This window comes from Colletotrichum phormii (genome assembly GCF_030913505.1).
Source record: "Colletotrichum phormii strain CBS 102054 chromosome Unknown BDP81scaffold_7, whole genome shotgun sequence".
Lineage (NCBI taxonomy): Eukaryota > Fungi > Ascomycota > Sordariomycetes > Glomerellales > Glomerellaceae > Colletotrichum > Colletotrichum phormii.
Genome location: NW_026851449.1, coordinates 180718 through 199264, shown reverse-complemented (window position 1 = coordinate 199264; position 18547 = coordinate 180718). Strand labels below are relative to the sequence as shown.

At 50.9% G+C, this 18547-nt stretch overlaps 6 protein-coding genes across 6 annotated transcripts; 3 read left to right on the top strand and 3 right to left on the bottom strand.

The window, feature by feature from the left end:
• Window positions 1–919: 919 nt before the first annotated feature.
• Window positions 920–1447, bottom strand: BDP81DRAFT_448160 (uncharacterized protein; the record flags this gene model as incomplete). The annotated part of the gene is made up of 1 exon (XM_060592260.1): window positions 920–1447. One exon carries the CDS (start codon window positions 1445–1447, stop codon window positions 920–922), a length of 528 nt encoding a protein of 175 aa, XP_060446662.1.
• A 1714-nt stretch (window positions 1448–3161) lies between these two features.
• Window positions 3162–5474, bottom strand: BDP81DRAFT_345744 (FAD binding domain-containing protein). The gene is made up of 8 exons (XM_060586100.1): window positions 5386–5474; window positions 5069–5310; window positions 4881–4991; window positions 4670–4814; window positions 4460–4614; window positions 4240–4397; window positions 3825–4173; window positions 3162–3766 (listed from the first exon to the last, which is right to left on the bottom strand). Exons 1-8 carry the CDS (start codon window positions 5402–5404, stop codon window positions 3239–3241), a joined length of 1707 nt encoding a protein of 568 aa, XP_060446661.1. The 5' UTR covers window positions 5405–5474; the 3' UTR covers window positions 3162–3238.
• Window positions 5475–5999: 525 nt separating this feature from the next.
• BDP81DRAFT_201016 (uncharacterized protein) lies at window positions 6000–6513 on the top strand. Its single transcript, XM_060582542.1, has 3 exons — window positions 6000–6187; window positions 6247–6280; window positions 6341–6513. The coding sequence occupies exons 1-3, from the start codon at window positions 6059–6061 to the stop codon at window positions 6403–6405; spliced, it is 228 nt and encodes a 75-aa protein (XP_060446660.1). The 5' UTR covers window positions 6000–6058; the 3' UTR covers window positions 6406–6513.
• On the top strand, window positions 6161–8956 carry BDP81DRAFT_423998 (fungal-specific transcription factor domain-containing protein). Its single transcript, XM_060590114.1, has 10 exons — window positions 6161–6187; window positions 6247–6280; window positions 6341–6383; window positions 6435–7377; window positions 7445–7578; window positions 7625–7645; window positions 7697–7775; window positions 7832–8081; window positions 8135–8303; window positions 8359–8956. Exons 4-10 carry the CDS (start codon window positions 6622–6624, stop codon window positions 8816–8818), a joined length of 1869 nt encoding a protein of 622 aa, XP_060446659.1. The 5' UTR covers window positions 6161–6187; window positions 6247–6280; window positions 6341–6383; window positions 6435–6621; the 3' UTR covers window positions 8819–8956.
• Window positions 8957–13574: 4618 nt separating this feature from the next.
• On the top strand, window positions 13575–15257 carry BDP81DRAFT_315981 (cytochrome P450; the record flags this gene model as incomplete). Its single annotated transcript, XM_060584126.1, has 6 exons — window positions 13575–13828; window positions 13900–13937; window positions 13998–14252; window positions 14312–14937; window positions 15025–15136; window positions 15199–15257. The coding sequence occupies 6 exons, from the start codon at window positions 13575–13577 to the stop codon at window positions 15255–15257; spliced, it is 1344 nt and encodes a 447-aa protein (XP_060446658.1).
• Window positions 15258–15866: 609 nt separating this feature from the next.
• On the bottom strand, window positions 15867–17734 carry BDP81DRAFT_459814 (lactose permease; the record flags this gene model as incomplete). The annotated part of the gene is made up of 5 exons (XM_060593583.1): window positions 15867–16510; window positions 16573–16620; window positions 16677–16748; window positions 16801–17081; window positions 17151–17734. 5 exons carry the CDS (start codon window positions 17732–17734, stop codon window positions 15867–15869), a joined length of 1629 nt encoding a protein of 542 aa, XP_060446657.1.
• Between the last annotated feature and the right edge of the window lie 813 nt (window positions 17735–18547).

The following is an 18547-nucleotide window of genomic DNA, read 5'->3' as shown; positions in this document are numbered from 1 at the left end:
CAAGCCAGGCGGTTGTGCCGCCCCCCTTCTTACTGTTTCTGGTCTTCGCCCAGTATCTGGTTGGTGGCTTGAACAACCGCATCGGCTTAGACTGGGAACTTTGATTCAGTGCCGCGCCGGGCATAATGCCACTAGTCCGGCCAGAACCCCGTGTAGCATGTACCGTATCCGTAATACGATGAAAAAAGTCCGTTGCATCCGTTCACTGATATTACCTCCAAGGGAGCCATTACAGAGCTTCCATGAGACACGAGATTCATTTCTTTGGGATAACGTGCGTCTACAAGTTGCGCCTTGCTTGAGAAAAGACACCAATTTTGCGCCATTTGAGTTGATTGACTATGCTGTGAGTCGGGACTAGCATCATAGATGATCTGTCTACTAAGATGGAGAGAGTAGCTCAACTTTTCAAGGGCACACCCAAACCCCTGGCCGGTACTGAGACCTGGGATTTGACAAGTGTCTTGGTCTGTCGAGGCAAACTCCATTCGCCAGTAAACACTCTAGAAAAACTCAATCTTAAGCCCGATTAGCTCAATATGTCTGAATATGGTGGCCAGAGCCTACATCAGAAAGGTTCATGTTGTCTTTGCTCTTGGTAGTTTTCCCAGGGCCTGCCCATTCTTGCCAGGCTTGCTAGCATAGCTAGTTCGCGAACTAGTCGGTTGCTGGCCTCGCAGTATGCCTGAGATATTTGAGTTGATGGTGCCTGTTTCCGGTAACAACGGCACAAGAGCTATGCTTTCGAGTATGTCTCAAGAGCCAAGGTAGGAACAATGAACATTTCCCCCGAAGTTCGAGTGTCCCTTGATCCTGGTGTCATGATTCTGATAGCAGCTAGACCGGATGGTTTACCCAAAGCCATCGTGAAGCTCTCAAATCGTCAAGTTTCATCTTCTCTGGTTCAGTGATCCTAGGCTCAGGACATCGTGGCACCCGAGTCTCCACTCATGAGCAACCTCTCAGCGGCTGCCTCATCGTCCTCATCCGAATCATCATCGTCATCATCCCCGCCCATCAAGTCGATAACCAGAACGGAGCCCGAGTTGAGCATGTCCAACTGGAAGCCAGCCTGCAAGACCTCAGGGGCATCGAAAATGCAGCCGGCGACATCGAGGCTGATGTCGGCGTCCTTCAGCGCCAAGCAGACGAGGCGGAAGTGCTCGTGGTGCTGGTCCGTAGCATCCTCGCCGTCCTTGTCGCCGTCAAAGATCAAGACGACGTTGCGGTGGCTGAAGCAGAAGGTGTCGTTGACTTCGGGACGAGCGATATCTCTGAGAGCGGCTTCGAGCTTTGAGGGCTCGGTCTGGGCGTTGGCTGTGAGTCGTGTAAAGATGCTGCCGTTGAGAATGGCTTTTGCTGTGCTGGGCTTGGATGGTGAGAAGATTGTGACGTTTGGGGGTAGCGCCGGTGCGGCAGGTGCCGAGGTAGAAGCCTTTGGGTCCATGGCCGATTTTGAAGTTATTCTCGTGCAAGATGTTACGTGCTAAGCTATTGTCCGTGTTGTAGTTTAATTTTCGTTGCCGGTCTAAGAGGCGAGGCAGGGACACTTCGAATAGAAGCGCCTGCAAAGTTTTCAGGGATGACTAATTTGAAAGGCGGAGAAGATGTGGAGTCACCGGGGCCGAAGAATACCGGAGGCGGTCCGATGTGGGTCTAGGGAGGCCGGTGAGGCAGACACGGCAGCAAGCGTATCGCTCTCGGTCTGCATCCTACAAAGAGAGGAGGTAGATACAGCACCCTATGGTCAAACATAGATAAACTTGAAATTGTTGTGAAGTGCTCTAGTCGCCGGAACCCTCTTCGAACTCGGCTTTTCCCAGTCCTGGTTGCCCTGAATGGGAAATAATCAGCAGAGATACAATTGGCTTCCCTGTTAAGTTCTGTCTGCTGACAAGATGATGTCAAAAGTTCACCATGAAAGATTTAAGTGGTGCATCACAAGCGAAGCAGCAATAGAAGAATGTGGACATCATCATCCAACAGCATTTTCGAATTTTCCAGCGAATTCCGCCTTGTTGCCCAGTCGCTGGGGAATTCCGACCGCTTTCTCGTAGACTTCATTTGAATATAAAAATGGCAAAATTACCATTGAATTGAGCAGCATAAGTGTGCAGTGATCGATAGAGTGATGCAAAAAAGGTCCTAAATAGTCTGTGGTCTGACGATCAGGCTGATTGTGATGTGTGTGATTGGACTGCGCCGTATTACCGTGTGAACATGATCCTTATGAACTTCCCACCACTACCGCCCGACAATAGCTCACCCAGCGTCATTCTCAGTGGCTCAAGCCATATTGAACCATTCTCACGACAAAGCCTGGCTTGAGGTGAGCATCTTTGGTTGGAAGAGCGACGAGGCGGAGCGACGTTCGGTGACTTGATCTTCAGCCAGCGAATATCCAAGACCAGGCAAAAACTCCAGTGGGGGAAGCGATATTCATGATTACTTCTTCTTAAAAGCTTGAGATGACGTGGATGATGTCGGACTTCCGCTTGTGACGTCGCAAGGCAGTCCTCACTTCCTAACTTCTCATAGACTCCCTTGGCTCCAGTTCTCATAATCATTATATAAACCATCCAGATTCCACACTTAACAGATGTCGGACATGGTCAACGCAAGCACCCCAAGATCGAAAGCAACCAAAACTCCCATTTTCAACCTATCAACTCAATCTTGAATCAAACAAATTAACTCTAAGGATTATGGCACCCAAGTAGGTCTTGTGCAACGGATCATGCCCAGCATACTTGGTGAGACTCACGCTGACCAACATAATCTCACAGCTCAAACAGACGCTCCTTTGATTCACAGGCGAGCTCATCGACGCTTGGAGATCTGCCAGTCGTTGAAGTCGAAAGTTACCTAACGGCACCAGCTGTCCGCTGGTCAACCGCGAATCGTATCTAACTCGACGTCTTTTTAGTCAGCATGTACGAATAATTGTTGGAATATCGCGAATGTCGCAGCGCAAGAATACAAGCTAGCTTGCTTCTTATGCTCGGCGAGTATTATATTTGTTGGATACCCAGGGCAGTACACTTAGGCGTACTAAAGGAACTAGTCCAACAGTGATGATCTTCAAGTCATCTCAAATAAAAAAATATTGATTGTAGCTCCATAACTCAAGCATGCGGTAGAGGGAGCGATCTCCAGCAGCCGTCGCAGCATTTTCGTTGCGCGTAGATTTTATTCGATCTAATCAGGAATTGTACGAAGACCTTCATCATATGTTCTTCTAATGCTCTATGTCGAGGTGGCTTCCAATGAGACTGATAATGTCTCCAGCAGAGGCATCTGGTCCCAAACAGCCCAAAATATGCTGATCCGGTCTTACTAAGACCGCCCTGCCCTGGGAGAATCCACCTTGGGCTTCGAACAATCTTCGGTGACTGTGGTAAGAAAAGCTGAAATCGCTATCGGCGCCCCAAAGTTGGAGACGAGAAGCCAGCCCCGTTCCGAGGATTTCTTTGCAATGCTCAAATCGTTGGTTCCAGGTTGCGCGGCATGGCGCAATAAGGGCAAAGGTACCTGCATTCGCCAGGTCAAGTGTGGAGAATCGTTGAGCCTCGATTCGCTCGCTCGATAGTTCCTTAACATAGGATGTGTCGATAGGTTGCTGAAGAATCTCGTATGTATCATTTGGTTTGGTAAATTTGATCCAGGCATGTGGTAATCTGCCTCCAACCTGGAACTTGGGTGTGAAATCCGATGCGTTCGCAGGTGTCTTCTTGTCGCCGTACACATAACCAATGTGAATTTCAAGCTGTGATGAACCTTGTGAGCGACTGCACAGAGGAACTTGTGGATTTCGACGGGCTTACATTGTCAAAGTGTTCACGTTGTCCCTCGACCTTTTCGGCTATCAAGTCCTGCTTGGCCGGGTCTTGGATGGCTTCATACATCCGTTTTCGGGCCTCGTCAAGGTCTTCTACATCCGCTGTTCCGATAGCCTTGAGGAATGAAAAGATTGACTTTCCATTTTTGACACTCTGAGCCGCCGCAATGACGGCAATGGGTCGTCTATCAGTCTCATAAGTGTCAAGAATACGTGGGTTTGCCCAACCCTGGTTCACTGCGGCGACCTTGTAAGCAAGATTGTGCGCGTCTGCTAGCCCAGAGTTGAGGCCCAAGCCACCAGTCGGAGGAAACGAATGTGCAGCATCGCCAACTCTGTGCCGATCATAGTTAGTGTTAATGCATTGTTGATATACAGGGAAATTTGAGGATGCCACGTACAAGAACACGTTCCCACGACGATACTCCTTCGCCACCTTGCGGCTCAAAACCCACGGTCTGAAACTCATAATCTGGATCGGTATATCTTGTCCTATCGCAGCTGACACTGTGGCATGTGCGAGTTTTTCTGTCCATGATTCTACAGGGTGTCTCTTCGACTGGTTCAGACATTGTCAGCAAGCAAAGCCGCCATTGGAATCACGAAAGTGCTCAGACTCACATCGAAGTTGCTAATCAAAACTTGGTTTCCATCAAGATCATATGCGATGATGAAACCAGAGCAAGCAGGATCGGCTATCCAATGCAGCATGCCAACGCCATTCTTTACGATTGGCCGGAGATTCGCATTGAAGTGTATCGTCATCATGGTCTCGTCTTAGTCCTCTTTGTAAGCCCAACTGATTGAGGAGAACAGCGAGCGAAAACTCACATCCATCTTCTCCTTCAGTCTCAATCCCAAGAAATCGACGAACTTGGCTCTTTGCTCCATCGCAGCCAATAACGTGCCTCGAGTTGATTGTCCAACGACGTTTCGTGGCGCGCTCTTCCACAACGGTGGTTACCTTGTCACCTCGCTGCAGAGCATTTAGTATCATCTCGCGCTTGGGGCTCCTGGAACCTTTGAATCTTGATGATCTCACCTGCTCACACGACACGAAACCAACACCCTTGCGAATCTCGACATTCAGGTCATTTTCTAGATGTTGTGCGATGAACTTCTCAAAATCTGGCTGCGGAATGTTGTGGATCATCTTCATATAAGAGGCCTGTTAGTGATTGACCTCGAAGATGACGATAGACGATATGGAGCATTCAATTGCTTTCATACCTCAGGTGTACTCTCTAGGACACCAGGATCCATCCGCTCGTACGGTAGAACCCCAATCTTCTCACCAGTGAGATTGGTCAAGAAATTGACCCAGTAGGCATCATCACGAGGCGACCCTAACTTGCGTATCGCTCTCGTATCTAGTCCATACTGTCTACATATCTCAAGGGTTCTGGGGCTCAACGCATGGGCTTTGGGAGCAGCCAGCCTTTCAGGATACTTCTCAATGAGAAGCGATTTCACTGTGAGCTGTTAGCGTTCTACCCCATCAAATTAAGAGAGCCCACAGCTGCACAGGCCTACGTGTTATCACTTACCACCATGTTTAGACAACATGTAAGCTGTGAACAGACCAGTCGGACCACCACCTGCAATGAGAACAGGTACCTCGACTGAAACATCTCCCACTTGAACATTGTCTGGTTTCAAATTACAAGATGAGAAGTCAACCTTGTAGGCGCCCTCAGGGCGCGATGGCTGGGCAATATCAAGCATCATTGCCGCCAACCAGACTGTTTGTTAAAAAAGACAGAACTATGTCTGCTGAAGAAACGGGGGAAGACGACAATATGGTCGTCTTTATTGCGGATGAACGCCGATGGGAGATGCCTGGGAGGCTTCATCCCGAAGTGCAACGGTTTCCGACGGACGACCTCCTATTCGCTGGAAACGTTGGCTCCGAACGAGCCATTCCAATTCGTCCAATTTTCTGGGGTAGCGTCCGAGCAACATCGACGTTCATGACGCACTGCGATCCTCTCACTACTCAGAAACTTTGGCCGAAGCTTCCTTGTCTCACAAACACCCCTCAAAGGCCAACCCCCTGCATGGCCTGTCCCAGATGATCGTTCCGCCCCGCCCGCAGTACTAGTGAGCTGTAGCTTCATAGCCCCGAAGCCCCGCTCATGGTTCGCGTTTCTTTTTTGTAGTTTCCTCTTTCAACGTTCACCAAAAGTCCCAAAACCTCTGCGCTTTCGTGCTCTTATCAAAATGGAGACGGAAATCCCCACTACAGCCGTTGGATCCTCGGACAACCCGAACTCTGGTAACAATCTCAAGAGGAAGCGAAGGCCTCGGGCGCCGATAGCTTGTGGTACATGTCGAGCTCGTAAAGTAAAGGTCGGTACAGCTCTAATGATGTCTTCAACGAACAGACATGTTGACCAAATCTCCTTCAGTGTGATGGTAGTTCGCCATGCTCCAACTGTGTTCGTGAGTGTGTCGTTTTCCTTAGGATGAAACTGTTGATGACTGACAAATGGTCCCCCAAAGGACACGAATTCTCGTGCTCATACAAAGAAGGACCGGAAGACTCGTTTGTAATAAGACCAGAATGAGTCCTGATTGGGGCTAACTCATCCCACAGACCGAGTAAGAGGTCATCCTCATACGATCCCACCGGCCGCCTGCAACAACGTTTGCAGCCTCAACCTCAGCTGATACCCCAGCCACAGCCGTCATTGCCTGAGCATCTTCATCCGTCGCCAGTTAGCCTAGATGAACCAATCAAGCACGAGAACCCAATTCAGCTGAACCCACAGGAGCCTAGCCGCATGGACAGAGGCTCATCAACATCTTCGGAACAAGAAGTAGACGGCCTTGGTCAGGTCAACGAGCACACCGAGGGTGCCGAGTTTTACGGACCAACGGGAACCTTTTACTTCCTCGCCCGGCTTCGCTCTCGGGCGAACACACAGAAACAACCGGAAGTCGGCACGCATCGGAAGCAAAGCTCCATTGTAAATCTCCTGCACAGTTCGGATTACTCGACGCCCCCGGACTCTCGCATCCTCGGCCAGAACCAGTTCGCAAAGGCAAGTCCGCAGAGCAATGGCGGCAGAAGGGAGTCGTACCAGCAAGGAGTTGTTGCCGACGTCTTTCTCAGCGCGGTGGATGCCGCGTTCGCGACGGAGGTCGAGCGGGAATGTGTTCGACTGTACTTCCAAAACCTGCACAACATCCACCCAATCCTCGAACATATGACCTTCCTCAAGAGATGCGAGGAAGAAATATGGTCGAGGCTTCCAAGGCCAGATATCATGATCTCTTCGCAAATGCGTCGTGAGGCAAGGTTCCTGGCACTTTACAATGTTGTCATTGCTATCGGGGCCATAACCGCCGGAGAAACGTCCTTACTCATGGAAAACCACACCAAAGAGTTCTTGGATCGTACTGGACAAACCAGCGATGAAGAGGCACTCTACCCACCTATTCGTCTGGCAAGAAGATTATTCGAAAGGTCGAGGCTTCACCTTGAAGACATTTGCGAGTCGAGTTCGCTTGAAACTGCGCAGACACTATTTCTCATGGTCAGTTCCGGGCAATATATTCAATGTGGAGGTCTTCGGAGCCAGTGGACTGACTTCTAAACTGTAGTCGGTATTCGGTCAAAATGCGTTGAAACCTCACAGCTGCTACATGTATAGCGGCATGGCGATAAGAACTGCGTCGGCCATGGGTGTCCCGACTAATACCCGTTCTGAGACAAGCCCAGAAAGCTTGCTTTGGTGGTAGGTGACCATAAAGACGCTCTGTGCTTAGTGCTAACGTATCTAGGTCGCTCTACTCACACGAGATGTAAGTTGCGCACCTTGCTTGGTTACTTGAGTCTGGATGCTGACCATTTAGCGAAATGTGCTTTTCTGCTGGGCGCCAATCAGGACTACGTGCTCCAAGCTCCTACTCAATACCGTTCCCAAAGACATCTGTGAGTTCAGACTCTTCTCAGAAGATTAGTTACATGTAACTCAAACTGTAGTGAAGCATTTCCCCAATTCGGCGTACTGTCTCATCAACCCTATGGTTGACCTGGCCAAGATTCTCATGTGGATGACGGACAACTTGGGTCTACACAGCAGTCATACATCCTTCCAGAGGCTATCACAGACTGCACTCAACCTGGATCGAGAGTTGGATGACTGGAAGTCTGGGTTACCAAGACAGCTCCGTTTTGATACATCATCGCTGGAAGATAGTGAATTTGCCATGAAGCAAAAGACTGTCCTCAAGCTACGTATGCTTCGCTATCTCGCCATGCCAGATCACGATACTAATGCGCGTGGACAGGGTTTCTGAACGCCAGGATTCTCCTCCATCGACAGTTCATCATATCAAAGACACAAGAAGCGGACCGTAACACGGTTTCGCGGCACGTTACATCATGCGTCAAAGCTGCCACCGATACCATCAAGTTTATGCACACGAGCTACCTACATCGACCTTACTTCAGGACATGGTACCACCTTCGCTTCTATTGGACCTCAAATCTGAAGACAGCTAATCAGAAGTAGGTGGTACAACTGCATGTACCTACTAGACGCCTGCATGGTCCTCCTCCATGTCCTCATCTCAAACATCTGCCCATTCCCTGCCGAAGAGGTTATGGAAAACATCGAGCTGAGCCTCGACATCTTTAAAGCAATGAAGATGCTCGCAGTAGCCAGACGATGCGCCGATATCGTTAAAGAATTGCTCAACGTCGCGGCAAAGACTCATTCCGTACAGCAGCGTCAGACGAGTGTGACTACGGAAGCTGAGCCTACCCTTAGGATGAATGAAGATGTTAGCCAACTAATGCAGACTTCCCCAGCTTTCATGTCGGATGGTATGGGCCTTCATCCTGGGGATACCGAGCTTGGAGACGCCATGATTCCTGGGGACTTCGATGCAAACTTGGTGGACCCGAATGTTGTCTGGAATTTCCTCAATTTTGAGCATTGGAATGCGTGGTCTGATGCAGCCTTCAGATGAACGATGTAACAATAGCATAAAACAGGTATGACACAAGCAGCATACAAGATCAGTTAAGTAGGGCATGGCTCTGTAAAGACACTTAGACAAGCAGGAGCTCAATCGGCCCTCTAGTGACATGGAATTGAACCCATCCGCAATGTTCCAATCTTCCATTGAAGCGATCAAATAAGCCTTTTGCCTACATGGACATAACATGCAAAACATTGCTTCAGCGCTGCGTTGGGTTTTCCCCAGCTTTCTAATCTGGGTGGGATTGGTGGAACAAGCTAGGCCGTCAGGAGATGGGAGTTCAGCTAGATGCTGCATAGAGTCTTGGCAGCCATCGATGCAGCAGAAAGGAGGATTTGAGCTCTTAGATTTATAGGGCGTCTGCGGGTCTTGGCGGATAAACTCATGATGGATTTACCACGACTAGAATCCATCGAAAGACGCAAGACATTGCCACCAGCTTCCAACTCATGGCCACTCAGCATAGTCGCGCTTCATAGCTTCCTTGCTGTAGGACTCTAATGAGCCGATGAGTATAAAGTGAAGCTGAGGTTCGCCATCATCACAGACTTGAACTATTCTCAGGCTTCAATTCTCATATTAGGACAGGATCAATCAGCATGCTTTCAACCACTATTGCCGGGTTAGTGCTGGCCATTGGCCTTGCATCCGCTCAGTCTACCAAAACTACCTCGACGCGAACGACTTCAACAAGCACCATAAAATGGCAAGCCTCTGGAGGCGTATCGTGCCCACACCCGTCCGTCAACACGAAATGGCCCACAGCGACCGGAAGCACCTCGTTCCCAACTGCCTCCTTGATCCCAGTCAACGCGGTATTTGACGGCAAGATGGCTCTCTTTGATCGCAAAGGTAGCTCTGGCGACTGCAAGGGCCAAGCCGAACAAGATGTTGTTGTTGTTGTTGATCTATCTAACGCCATGGCGGCAAGGGCGCAGCCGCCCTTGCGGCAGACCTCCCGGAGGGTATGTGGCGTGAAGGGTCGCAGGCTCTAGCTGTATACTATATAGTACACGCCGTATCCTGACGTCCTCCAAATCTTGCTCGTGAGCTACTATGTGTTCTATCCATCCCTAGTTCCCACTGGTGCCCTAGTTCCGTTATAACCATCTGGTTTCTTAATAGAGGTAGTTTGTCGTTTGGAGGATAGGTTATGACCTATCTCCTAGTACCGCGGGGAGATCTTCTGGAAGAAGTCTGTCACGCAGAGGAAGGCCTGGAAGCCTTCAGAGTCAGTGATTAGCCCCTTGAAGTAGCGATCGAGGGACCCTATAGGTCCTACGGGCTCCTGGCGGCTGTAGGGGTAGAGGGTGGGCCACTGTTGCCTCCTCAGTAGGGTCTTTCGGCAGTAGACTAGATGGTCTGCCTCCTTAACCCATCCACAGGAGCAGGTGAGTAGTGCTTCTGTGTGGTTAAAGCGTTGGTGATATTGTTTAAAGTCCCCGTGGCCTGACCGTGCCGCGAGGAGGTGATGAAGGGCAGCCCTAGGGAGGCCAAGTTCAGGAGGGCAAGCAAGGGTAGCCTTGAGCCCTAGTTGGGTATAGCGGGGAGTTGCCTCTTGTTTCCACCATCGTCTATATTGGCGTCTTGGCCGCTCTTTAGCAAGCCACTTGATACCTGATAGAGTAGCTAGTTGGCCCCTAAGGACTGGTAGAGTTGTGCCCTCCTTAGCTAGGCTGTCTGCTTCTTCGTTTCCTTTAATACCTTGGTGCCCAGGAGACCAATGGGTTTGTATATCGTGTATCCTAGCTACCTCCTGGATCTCAAGGAAGGCCGCTTGTGAGGAGTCTGGGACCTTACCGCGAATCCCCTGAATAACGCTGGTATTGTCGATGCAGATGTGTATAGGCTGGCCTTGGGAGGTCTGAAGGGCCCGTCGGAGCCCAGCCCTCGCCCCCTCCGCCTCACCATCAAACACTTCTGCTAAGCCGAGACGGCCGCAGCCCTGGGCTATACGTTTATTGTTGCGGTAGATAACAAAGCCGAACCCTGTAGCCCCGTCAGGAGCTTTGGAGCCGTCTGAGTATACGACTGTATGCTGACCTGGCACAGTCTTGAGCCAGGCCTGGAAGATCCTAGCTGCTACTTCCTTCGTCTGTGTAACTATCCCATCGACTGCGGCATGACGTCGGTACATAGACTCCACAAAAGAGGCCCGTTTTTTCCCCTCACAACATCTGGTACATCTATTCATACCAATTACCCCTATGATTTCCACTACGGTATATCCATACAAACCAACATTGCCACCATTTCTTTCATGGATTCTGACGATTCTGCCTCATCTACGGGCTCGGCGAAGTCGTGTATCTTTGTATTACTACCCGATGATATTACTGCTGCCTGTACGACCGACTGTACGCCGTAACGATGTGATAATGCCACCGTTCGGCCCTGTGAGCCTCCCGAGCTCGAGCCCGGCCTGCCGGGGCAGTTCGTACCCCTCGAGGTGCCGCACCGGCCCGCCGAGGTGCTCGAGCTGCCCAGGCAGCCGGTAGACCTCTTCTTCGAATTCGTGCCGGCCGAGCTCGTGGGCCGGTGGGTTAAGTAGACTAACGCGGGGCCGTCCTCCGCGAGGCTCGCGCCGCCACAAAGACGTTCTCGCAGTCTTCTGTGGAAGCCAACGACTTCAGACGAACTCTACCTCTTCTTAGGCATTCTGATTTATATGGGAATACACCCTGAAGCAGAAGTCGCAAGATATTGGTCAGTTCAGCAGGATCAAGAAGATCCTATCCATCCTTTTACTCGACTCATGACGAGAGACCGCTTCCAGCTCCTCTTCCGCCGGGTTCAGATCTTCGACGCAGCTCTAATGACAGCACCAACCCGGCCAACCCGTGGCGGCCGTGGCCGTGATCCCCGAGAGTCTCGGATGCCGAAGGTGTACAAACAAGTCAATGAGTGGTCCGCCCACATCCAAGAGACCGGCGACCGCTTCCTCCAGCCCGGCTCGGACCTCACCGTCGACGAGGCCATGGTCCGGTTCACGGGCCGGTCTATGGAGACCACAACGATCCCGACGAAGCCGATCCCGCAGGGTTTTAAGGTGTGGGTGTTGGCACAAAAGGGGTACTGCCTCCGGTGGCTCTGGCACGTCCACGGCGACGGGCCTTACGGACTTGTGCCACAAGCCCGGCCCGCAGCAGGTGACCAAGCGGCCCGGAAGACGGGACTTACGCCGACACAGCTGGTGGTCACCTCGCTGCTTGCCCTCCTTCCATTGGCTACTTACCATGTATTTCTGGATAATTTGTTCGCCTCCGTGAAGCTCTTCCGGGCCCTGCGGGACCAAAAGATTGGTGCCACAGGCACTTGCCGTAAAGACGGTGGTATTAATAAGACTCTTGTGGCTGAGAAGGAGACGGAAGATAGGGGAATCCCCTGGGGGCAGCTCCATGCAATCTCCACGGCTGACGGACAAGTAAGCGGTCAAAAATATCTCTTGCTATTGACTTCATACTTATCCATTTGTTTGGATAACTCCTAGGTCAACCAGTTCACTTGGAAGGATAATGCCCTCGTTCTCTTCCTCACCACGGTCTTCGACGAGACCTCCGAAGTGGTCCGCAACCGCCGCCGGCCTGCCGGCAACACTGCCGCGAAGAAGGCGGCCCGGGAAGTCTTTGGTCCGGACGTCCGGAAAGATCTCAGGATACCTCTAGCAGTAGATGAGTACTACCACCGAATGAACGGTGTCGATACGAGTGATCAAATGCGGTCCTATTACAACTTTAACAGGCCCGTGAGAAGGGGTAGTTGGCAGGCCTTGGCCTGGAACTTCCTCCTCGAAGTGATTATTATCAACACTTTCCTTCTCCAACAATGGGGTAATCCGGACTGGCCCCGGGTTAAGACCCAACTTGAATGGCGTAGACAGCTGTCTACCCACCTAATTCAGAGGTTCGGAACATTGGCTGCTGTTCGTCAGCGGGCACGGCCACGGAGGGCAACAGACCGTCGGAACGAGGCGGTCCCGTGGCAATTACATAAACGCGGGAGCAGAAAGGTCTCCTCGCCCTGCGTAGCTTGCAGTCAGATCTCGCAAATTAAGGATAGGACTGCCCTAGGGCCCATAAGTGGGAATAGCCACACGCAGCGTACAAAGCGGAAGTACTCAAGGAGGGGTTGTTTAGAATGTGATGTGGCCAAATGTACTAGCGAAGATTGCTGGTACCGATTCCACACGCAAAATCTATAGGTACTGGAGTTACCGACTATCAATTACGGTCATTGGGTGGAAAAAGGGGCCCGACTTGATCCAATTGGCTACTACTCCGCATATTAATGTACCGACGTCATGCCGCAGTCGATGGGATAATTACTTTGTCGATGTTCTATTTGCTTGCAATTATGGAAGAGGTTGGGCCCGGCACGGAAGAAGACTGGAGTGGAGCTGATGTCCAGCTTCCCGTGCCCATATGCCGCGATGTTCTCGGACAACCCCTTTGTTTTGCTAGTGGTTCCATCTCTTCCGCCTCTCCGGTGCAACACGCTTTACCCCGCACGATGTCACCGCGATCGCCCTCGTAGAGCATGAATGTCCCGTGGGGAGCCGCCGAATAACCCGAGAAAGATGTGCGACATCCAACCTTTAACCTGCCTGTAGCCACTCATGTGCATCGGCTTTAAATCGGCAAGTACAGGAGAGGCCCGAGCCATTTGATATAACACTTATATACCAGTTCATCTGCCTATCATCAATGGTATTGATCTCGGTCGTTTCGTAGTACAATTTCACACCATGAGCATCTTAAACTATCAGAAACAGTCAGGGTATCTACTGGTGGCCCTCCAAATAGCACCGGTAGTCCTGTTACTCTCATGGTTTCTCTACCAGCGTGTCCTCTCACCATTTGCCAAAGTCCCGGGGCCCTATCTGGCCAGTCTTTCTAGAGTATGGCTTGCGTATCACTCATACAATGGCGATCTTCACGTTGTGATGATGCGTCTACATGAGGTTCATGGCAAGATTGTACGCATTGCGCCAAACGAAGTGTAAGTATCACATGCAATAGACCGTCTGAGTTTTCACACCTAGGGCTAAAATTTGGGGTTTCCTGTGGTAGGAGTATCTCAGATCTCACATCTATAAAGACAATCTACGGTAAGAGCTCGAAATCGTCCTTGTGGAAGTAAAGGTTAAAATTGACTAAGGTGCGTTTAGGCGCGGGGTCTAAGTTCCGCAAGTCCGACTTTTACAGCGTTTGGCAAGGAAGGCGCAAGTTTGACATATTCCCTGAACGCGATGATCGGGTCCACTCGGCTCAGCGTCGTCTAATCAGTCGGCCATATGCGATGACATCGTTGAGAGAGCTCGAGCCATACGTGGACAGCGCCATCCAGGTGTTACTCGAGAAACTTGGCGGTATGCTTGGAAGAACGGTGGATTTAGGCAATTGGGTTCAACTCTACGCTTTTGGTGCGTTCTCTTCCTAAAACCTTTCTTTAAGCCTGGTTTCCTGAAGATAGTCTTTGCAGACGTGATTGGAGAAGTTACCTTCTCAAAACGATTCGGCTTCATGGATGTCGAGTCTGACGATGGCTCCTTCAAGCAAATCGAAACTGCGCTAAGATCTGCCGCTTGGATTGGACAAGTTCCATGGCTATACTGGCTTTTTGACTACTTGTCTCCCGTCATTGGAACGTGGCTCGGCATCTCATCTCGCCATGGAAGTCTGCGCAAGTTTGCTGCACGCGAAGTCGCTGCTAGGCAAGACCGAGGATCCGATCACCAAGACATTCTCACCAAGTTGCTTGCCGTTCACAAAGAGAAACCCGAGCACTTTGACTACTCCGACTTAGTTTCCATGGCAAACTCGAACATCTTCGCTGGAAGCGACACCACCGCAATCTCGATTCGGTCAATCATCTATCATCTTTTGAAGAATCCTAAAGCGAAGCGCCAAGTCATTGAAGAAATCGACGAGCATTGGAGACAAGGAAAGCTCAGTGATCCGATCACTGTTGTCGAGTCCGAGAACATGCCTTACTTGCAAGCGACAATGTACGAAGCCTTGAGAGTCCACCCTGCCGTCGGCATGACTCTACCTCGTGTAGTGCCCCAAGGTGGCTATGATATTGGCGGCTACCACATGCCCGCTGGTGTTAGTACTTCCTTCATTTGATCCTTGATGACAGTTTCAGTCTTAATTTTGAAGCTCCCGTGCCGTTGCTGACTAGAGGGCGTTTAGTCTGTCGTTGGAGTCAATCCTTGGGTCGTTCACCGTAGCAAGGAGGTATATGGCCAAGACGTCTATTCGTTCCGCCCCGAGAGATGGCTCAAAGAGGATAATGGAGACATGCGTAAGTTTTACTAATCAGTAGAGTTTCCATCTGCAAGTAATTACTAATGAAATCCTATACAGACCGTTTCTTCTTCGCATTCGGATCCGGAGCTCGGGTGTGTCTTGGCCGGAGTAAGTGAATTGGCGAGCAGCCAGGTCAACTCCTTTACTAACTTTCGGACGTTAGATATAAGTTGGATGGAGATGGCCAAGGTCTGGCCCTCCAACGCTTTTAGTCATGTTCACTGCTGACAATATGATCTAATAGCTTATCCCTACCCTTTTCTTGCACTTCGATCTAGAGCTAACTGACCCCGAGGCACTTTTGGAAGAAAAATGCTAGTAAGCAACTCACCATAAAACATCTATTTGATGGATGATTGACCACTTTCCCAGCTGGTTCGTTTCCCAGAAGGGCCTGAATGTTAGGCTTCGACGGAGACAGCTGCCATCTATGGAGAATACCGAAGTCTAAGATCAAAAAGCTGCCTGTACACAGCCTTACCTACATAAGTAGCCAGTAGCCAGGCGGAAGGCTTCAAGTTGATGTTACTCATCCAGCTCTGGCTTAGTCAGGACGTCTAAAGCTCGCATCACTCTCCAAGCTCAAGTCAATAATTCACGAGCGAATATAAGAACACAATCATCCAGCACATTTCATCTGTTGTGTGGTCTATTGCTTAATATCTCCTTAGCATCTGATATCTATTCATGTCCGTGATCATTTAAGACTTATCATGTGGCCACGCCTACTCAAATGAAACCTTCGAAGTTGCGTGCTCGGTTTCCTCAATATCAATGGGCCCGTCCCCCTTCCCATTCTCAGCAATTCGAACATTGGCCTGCTCGCCATCAAAGATGACAGCAATCTCCTCCAAAGCTTTGCCTTTAGTCTCCAAGAACCACCCATACGCGATGCAAGCCTCCACAGCCAAGATGCAAACATAGACGATATAGAAGCGCCACCCAATATTCTGAATGCCAATCGGGTTGACATACTGGTTGACGAAGACGGCGGCTTTGGTCGAGAAGACGTATGTTGCCATGCCCTTGGCGCGAATGGAGTATGGCAGGACCTCGACGGAGTATGCGACCGGCAAGGGCGAGAAGGCGATGCAGTAGAAGATTTGGTAGATGAAGATGAGGGCCATGACGGCGATGCCGGCAGAGCTGGCACTGGTCTCGGCAAAACGGGCTGAGGCGATGGTCCAGCCGATGAAGACTATGAGCATGCCGCAGGTCGAGATACGGAAGAGAGGTCGGCGGCCAATACGTTCGACGAAGAATGCAGTGGTCAAGGCGAGGCCGAAGTTCCAGATGTTGAGGAGGCCGTTGACCAGAGCTTGGGTGTTCTTGTTCGTGATGCCGACTGTATCCATGATTCTCGAAAGGTCTGATCTAGTTAGTTTCCAGACACTACGATGGGGTGGGGAAAGAGAGTGGGAAGGTACTCACAGTAGGCAATCAACCCATTGCCGGACCACTGAGAGAAGAATCCCATGCCTATGTCAAAGTTTAGTATCAGGTGACACCAAAAACTCCGGATTTAGGGCACTTACAAACGACAAGGAACATGCGGTATCTGTTGCCTTTGGTCTTGACCATCGATGCCCAAGTAGTGCTTCCAAGTCCTTCAACACAATGAGTAAATGCTTCGATGTTTCATGGGCTTCTTTGGCTTACTCTTCTCATTGTCAATGGCCGCTCTGATCTCTTCGTACTCCAACCTGACCAACTCCGTCTCCTCGCCTTCACCGTGGTATTGTTTCAAAGCCTCCATCGCTTCATCTCCACGATCATGTGAAATGAGCCAGCGTGGAGACTCGGGAACAAACCAAATGGCCGCGAGCTGAACCACACTAGGTGTCATTTGAAGAAGAGACGGGATTCTCCAGGACCAAGTGCTAGGGATGTTTCGAGTGCCAAATGTGATCCAGGCCGCCGCGATGCTACCGATGTACCAACTGCCAAGTTCACACAGTCAGCCCCTGATTTCCATCGCTCTTCAACACATTAATATGGACAAGACATACCAGGTATTGCAGATAGCTGTAATGGTGACTCGATCCTTGGGATGCGACAGCTCACTAACCAAGCTCGGCGCCGAAGTCGTCGCAAATGACAACCCGAATCCAAGGATGAATCTGCTCACGACAAACATGGCAAACGCAGTACTCTCGCATTGCAAAATCGCACCAATGATCATGATACAACTTCCCGTCGTGATACCCCATCGTCGTCCAAACTTATCAGCGACCCAGGGAGCAATAGGCGTAGAGCAGATGCTCCCCAGAGCCATGATGGCGCTCATCAAGCCGAGGACCGCGCCGCGCGGGTTGTCGAAGAAGTCGTCAAAGTAGGATACGGTCTGGAGGGAGTTCATCATCGAGCCATCGTAGCCGCTCGTGGCGTACGAGACGACAGCGGCGGGGAAGAGGAGGAAGTAGAGCTTTCGGCGGGCGGCGGACTTGTACCAGGTCGGAGACTCCTGGGCGAGTTGCGCGATGCGAGAGGGTTGGTAGCTCTCGCTCGCTGCCTCCGGTCCGCCTTGCTGGCGAGCTCGTCGGGCTTGCTGATCTTGCCTCGGGGCAGGGAGGCGTTGGCGTAGGAAGTTCATTTTGACACTGTCGTAGAATAACAGAGAAGTTGACAATGGCTCGGCTAGGAGAAAGGAGGCAAGGTTGGCTCAGCAGCGGAGATGAACTTCTGAGTTGACAACCGAAACCAGAGAGCTGGGATCTTGCGTCTCCTTATATGCGCGTAGCCAAAATGACATGCCGAGGTGGAACGATGTCAACAACTCTCCTGGAACGCTCTGAGACTCTGCCGGGTTCTGCTCGTTGGGTTGGTGTCAAGCAGTCTGGTTAAGTGACGGCGTTACGAGGTCGGCATATGGGCTTAGGCGAAGAAGAATTCCGATCGAGCGATATTATCATTGGCGCGGGAACTTAGCCCTTCACACCCACTCATGACAGTGATGGTAGAACCGTACGCCTGGGACGCGAAGGCTCTGCCTGCCGAGGAGGGCTTGAGAACTATCGAGACAAAGACAGGGGTTGGCAGGTCGGATGATGGGATGCGGAGAAGATCCGGGGGCTGGGGTAAAAGCAAACTGGGTCCCCACATCCGGGGCATCACGAGATGAAGGTGTCTGGATGTGCCTCCATGGGGAAACGAACGATTAGGAGTTGCGGATGAAGTCAAGCTCGTCTGACTCGTCCGATTGTTTCCGTAAAATGGAGGGCAGCAAAACCGTGTAAACCAAGGTAGTTGGAACAACACAAGTTGTGTAGCGGCGGCCGATGATAGTGTGGAGAACACATGAGATTCCTGGGTCCTCTTTTCTACCAAGATTGACGAATCATAAGATCTCGGGGGAACTAAATGCTTCCCCCGATCTGGTCTGGGCATCTTCGGGGCATCCAAAACC

Coding starts and splice junctions, on each gene's coding strand:
- BDP81DRAFT_423998 (XM_060590114.1), top strand. CDS start 6,622: ATGGACAGAGGCTCATCAACATCTTCGGAACAAGAAGTAGACGGCCTT. Junction 7,579..7,624: donor CCAGAAAGCTTGCTTTGGTG/GTAGGTGACCAT, acceptor TAACGTATCTAG/GTCGCTCTACTCACACGAGA. Junction 8,304..8,358: donor CGACCTTACTTCAGGACATG/GTACCACCTTCG, acceptor AATCAGAAGTAG/GTGGTACAACTGCATGTACC.
- BDP81DRAFT_201016 (XM_060582542.1), top strand. CDS start 6,059: ATGGAGACGGAAATCCCCACTACAGCCGTTGGATCCTCGGACAACCCG. Junction 6,188..6,246: donor GTCGAGCTCGTAAAGTAAAG/GTCGGTACAGCT, acceptor AATCTCCTTCAG/TGTGATGGTAGTTCGCCATG. Junction 6,281..6,340: donor GCCATGCTCCAACTGTGTTC/GTGAGTGTGTCG, acceptor GGTCCCCCAAAG/GACACGAATTCTCGTGCTCA.
- BDP81DRAFT_345744 (XM_060586100.1), bottom strand. Junction 4,174..4,239: donor CGTCGTGGGAACGTGTTCTT/GTACGTGGCATC, acceptor TGATCGGCACAG/AGTTGGCGATGCTGCACATT. Junction 3,767..3,824: donor AACGTGAACACTTTGACAAT/GTAAGCCCGTCG, acceptor GGTTCATCACAG/CTTGAAATTCACATTGGTTA.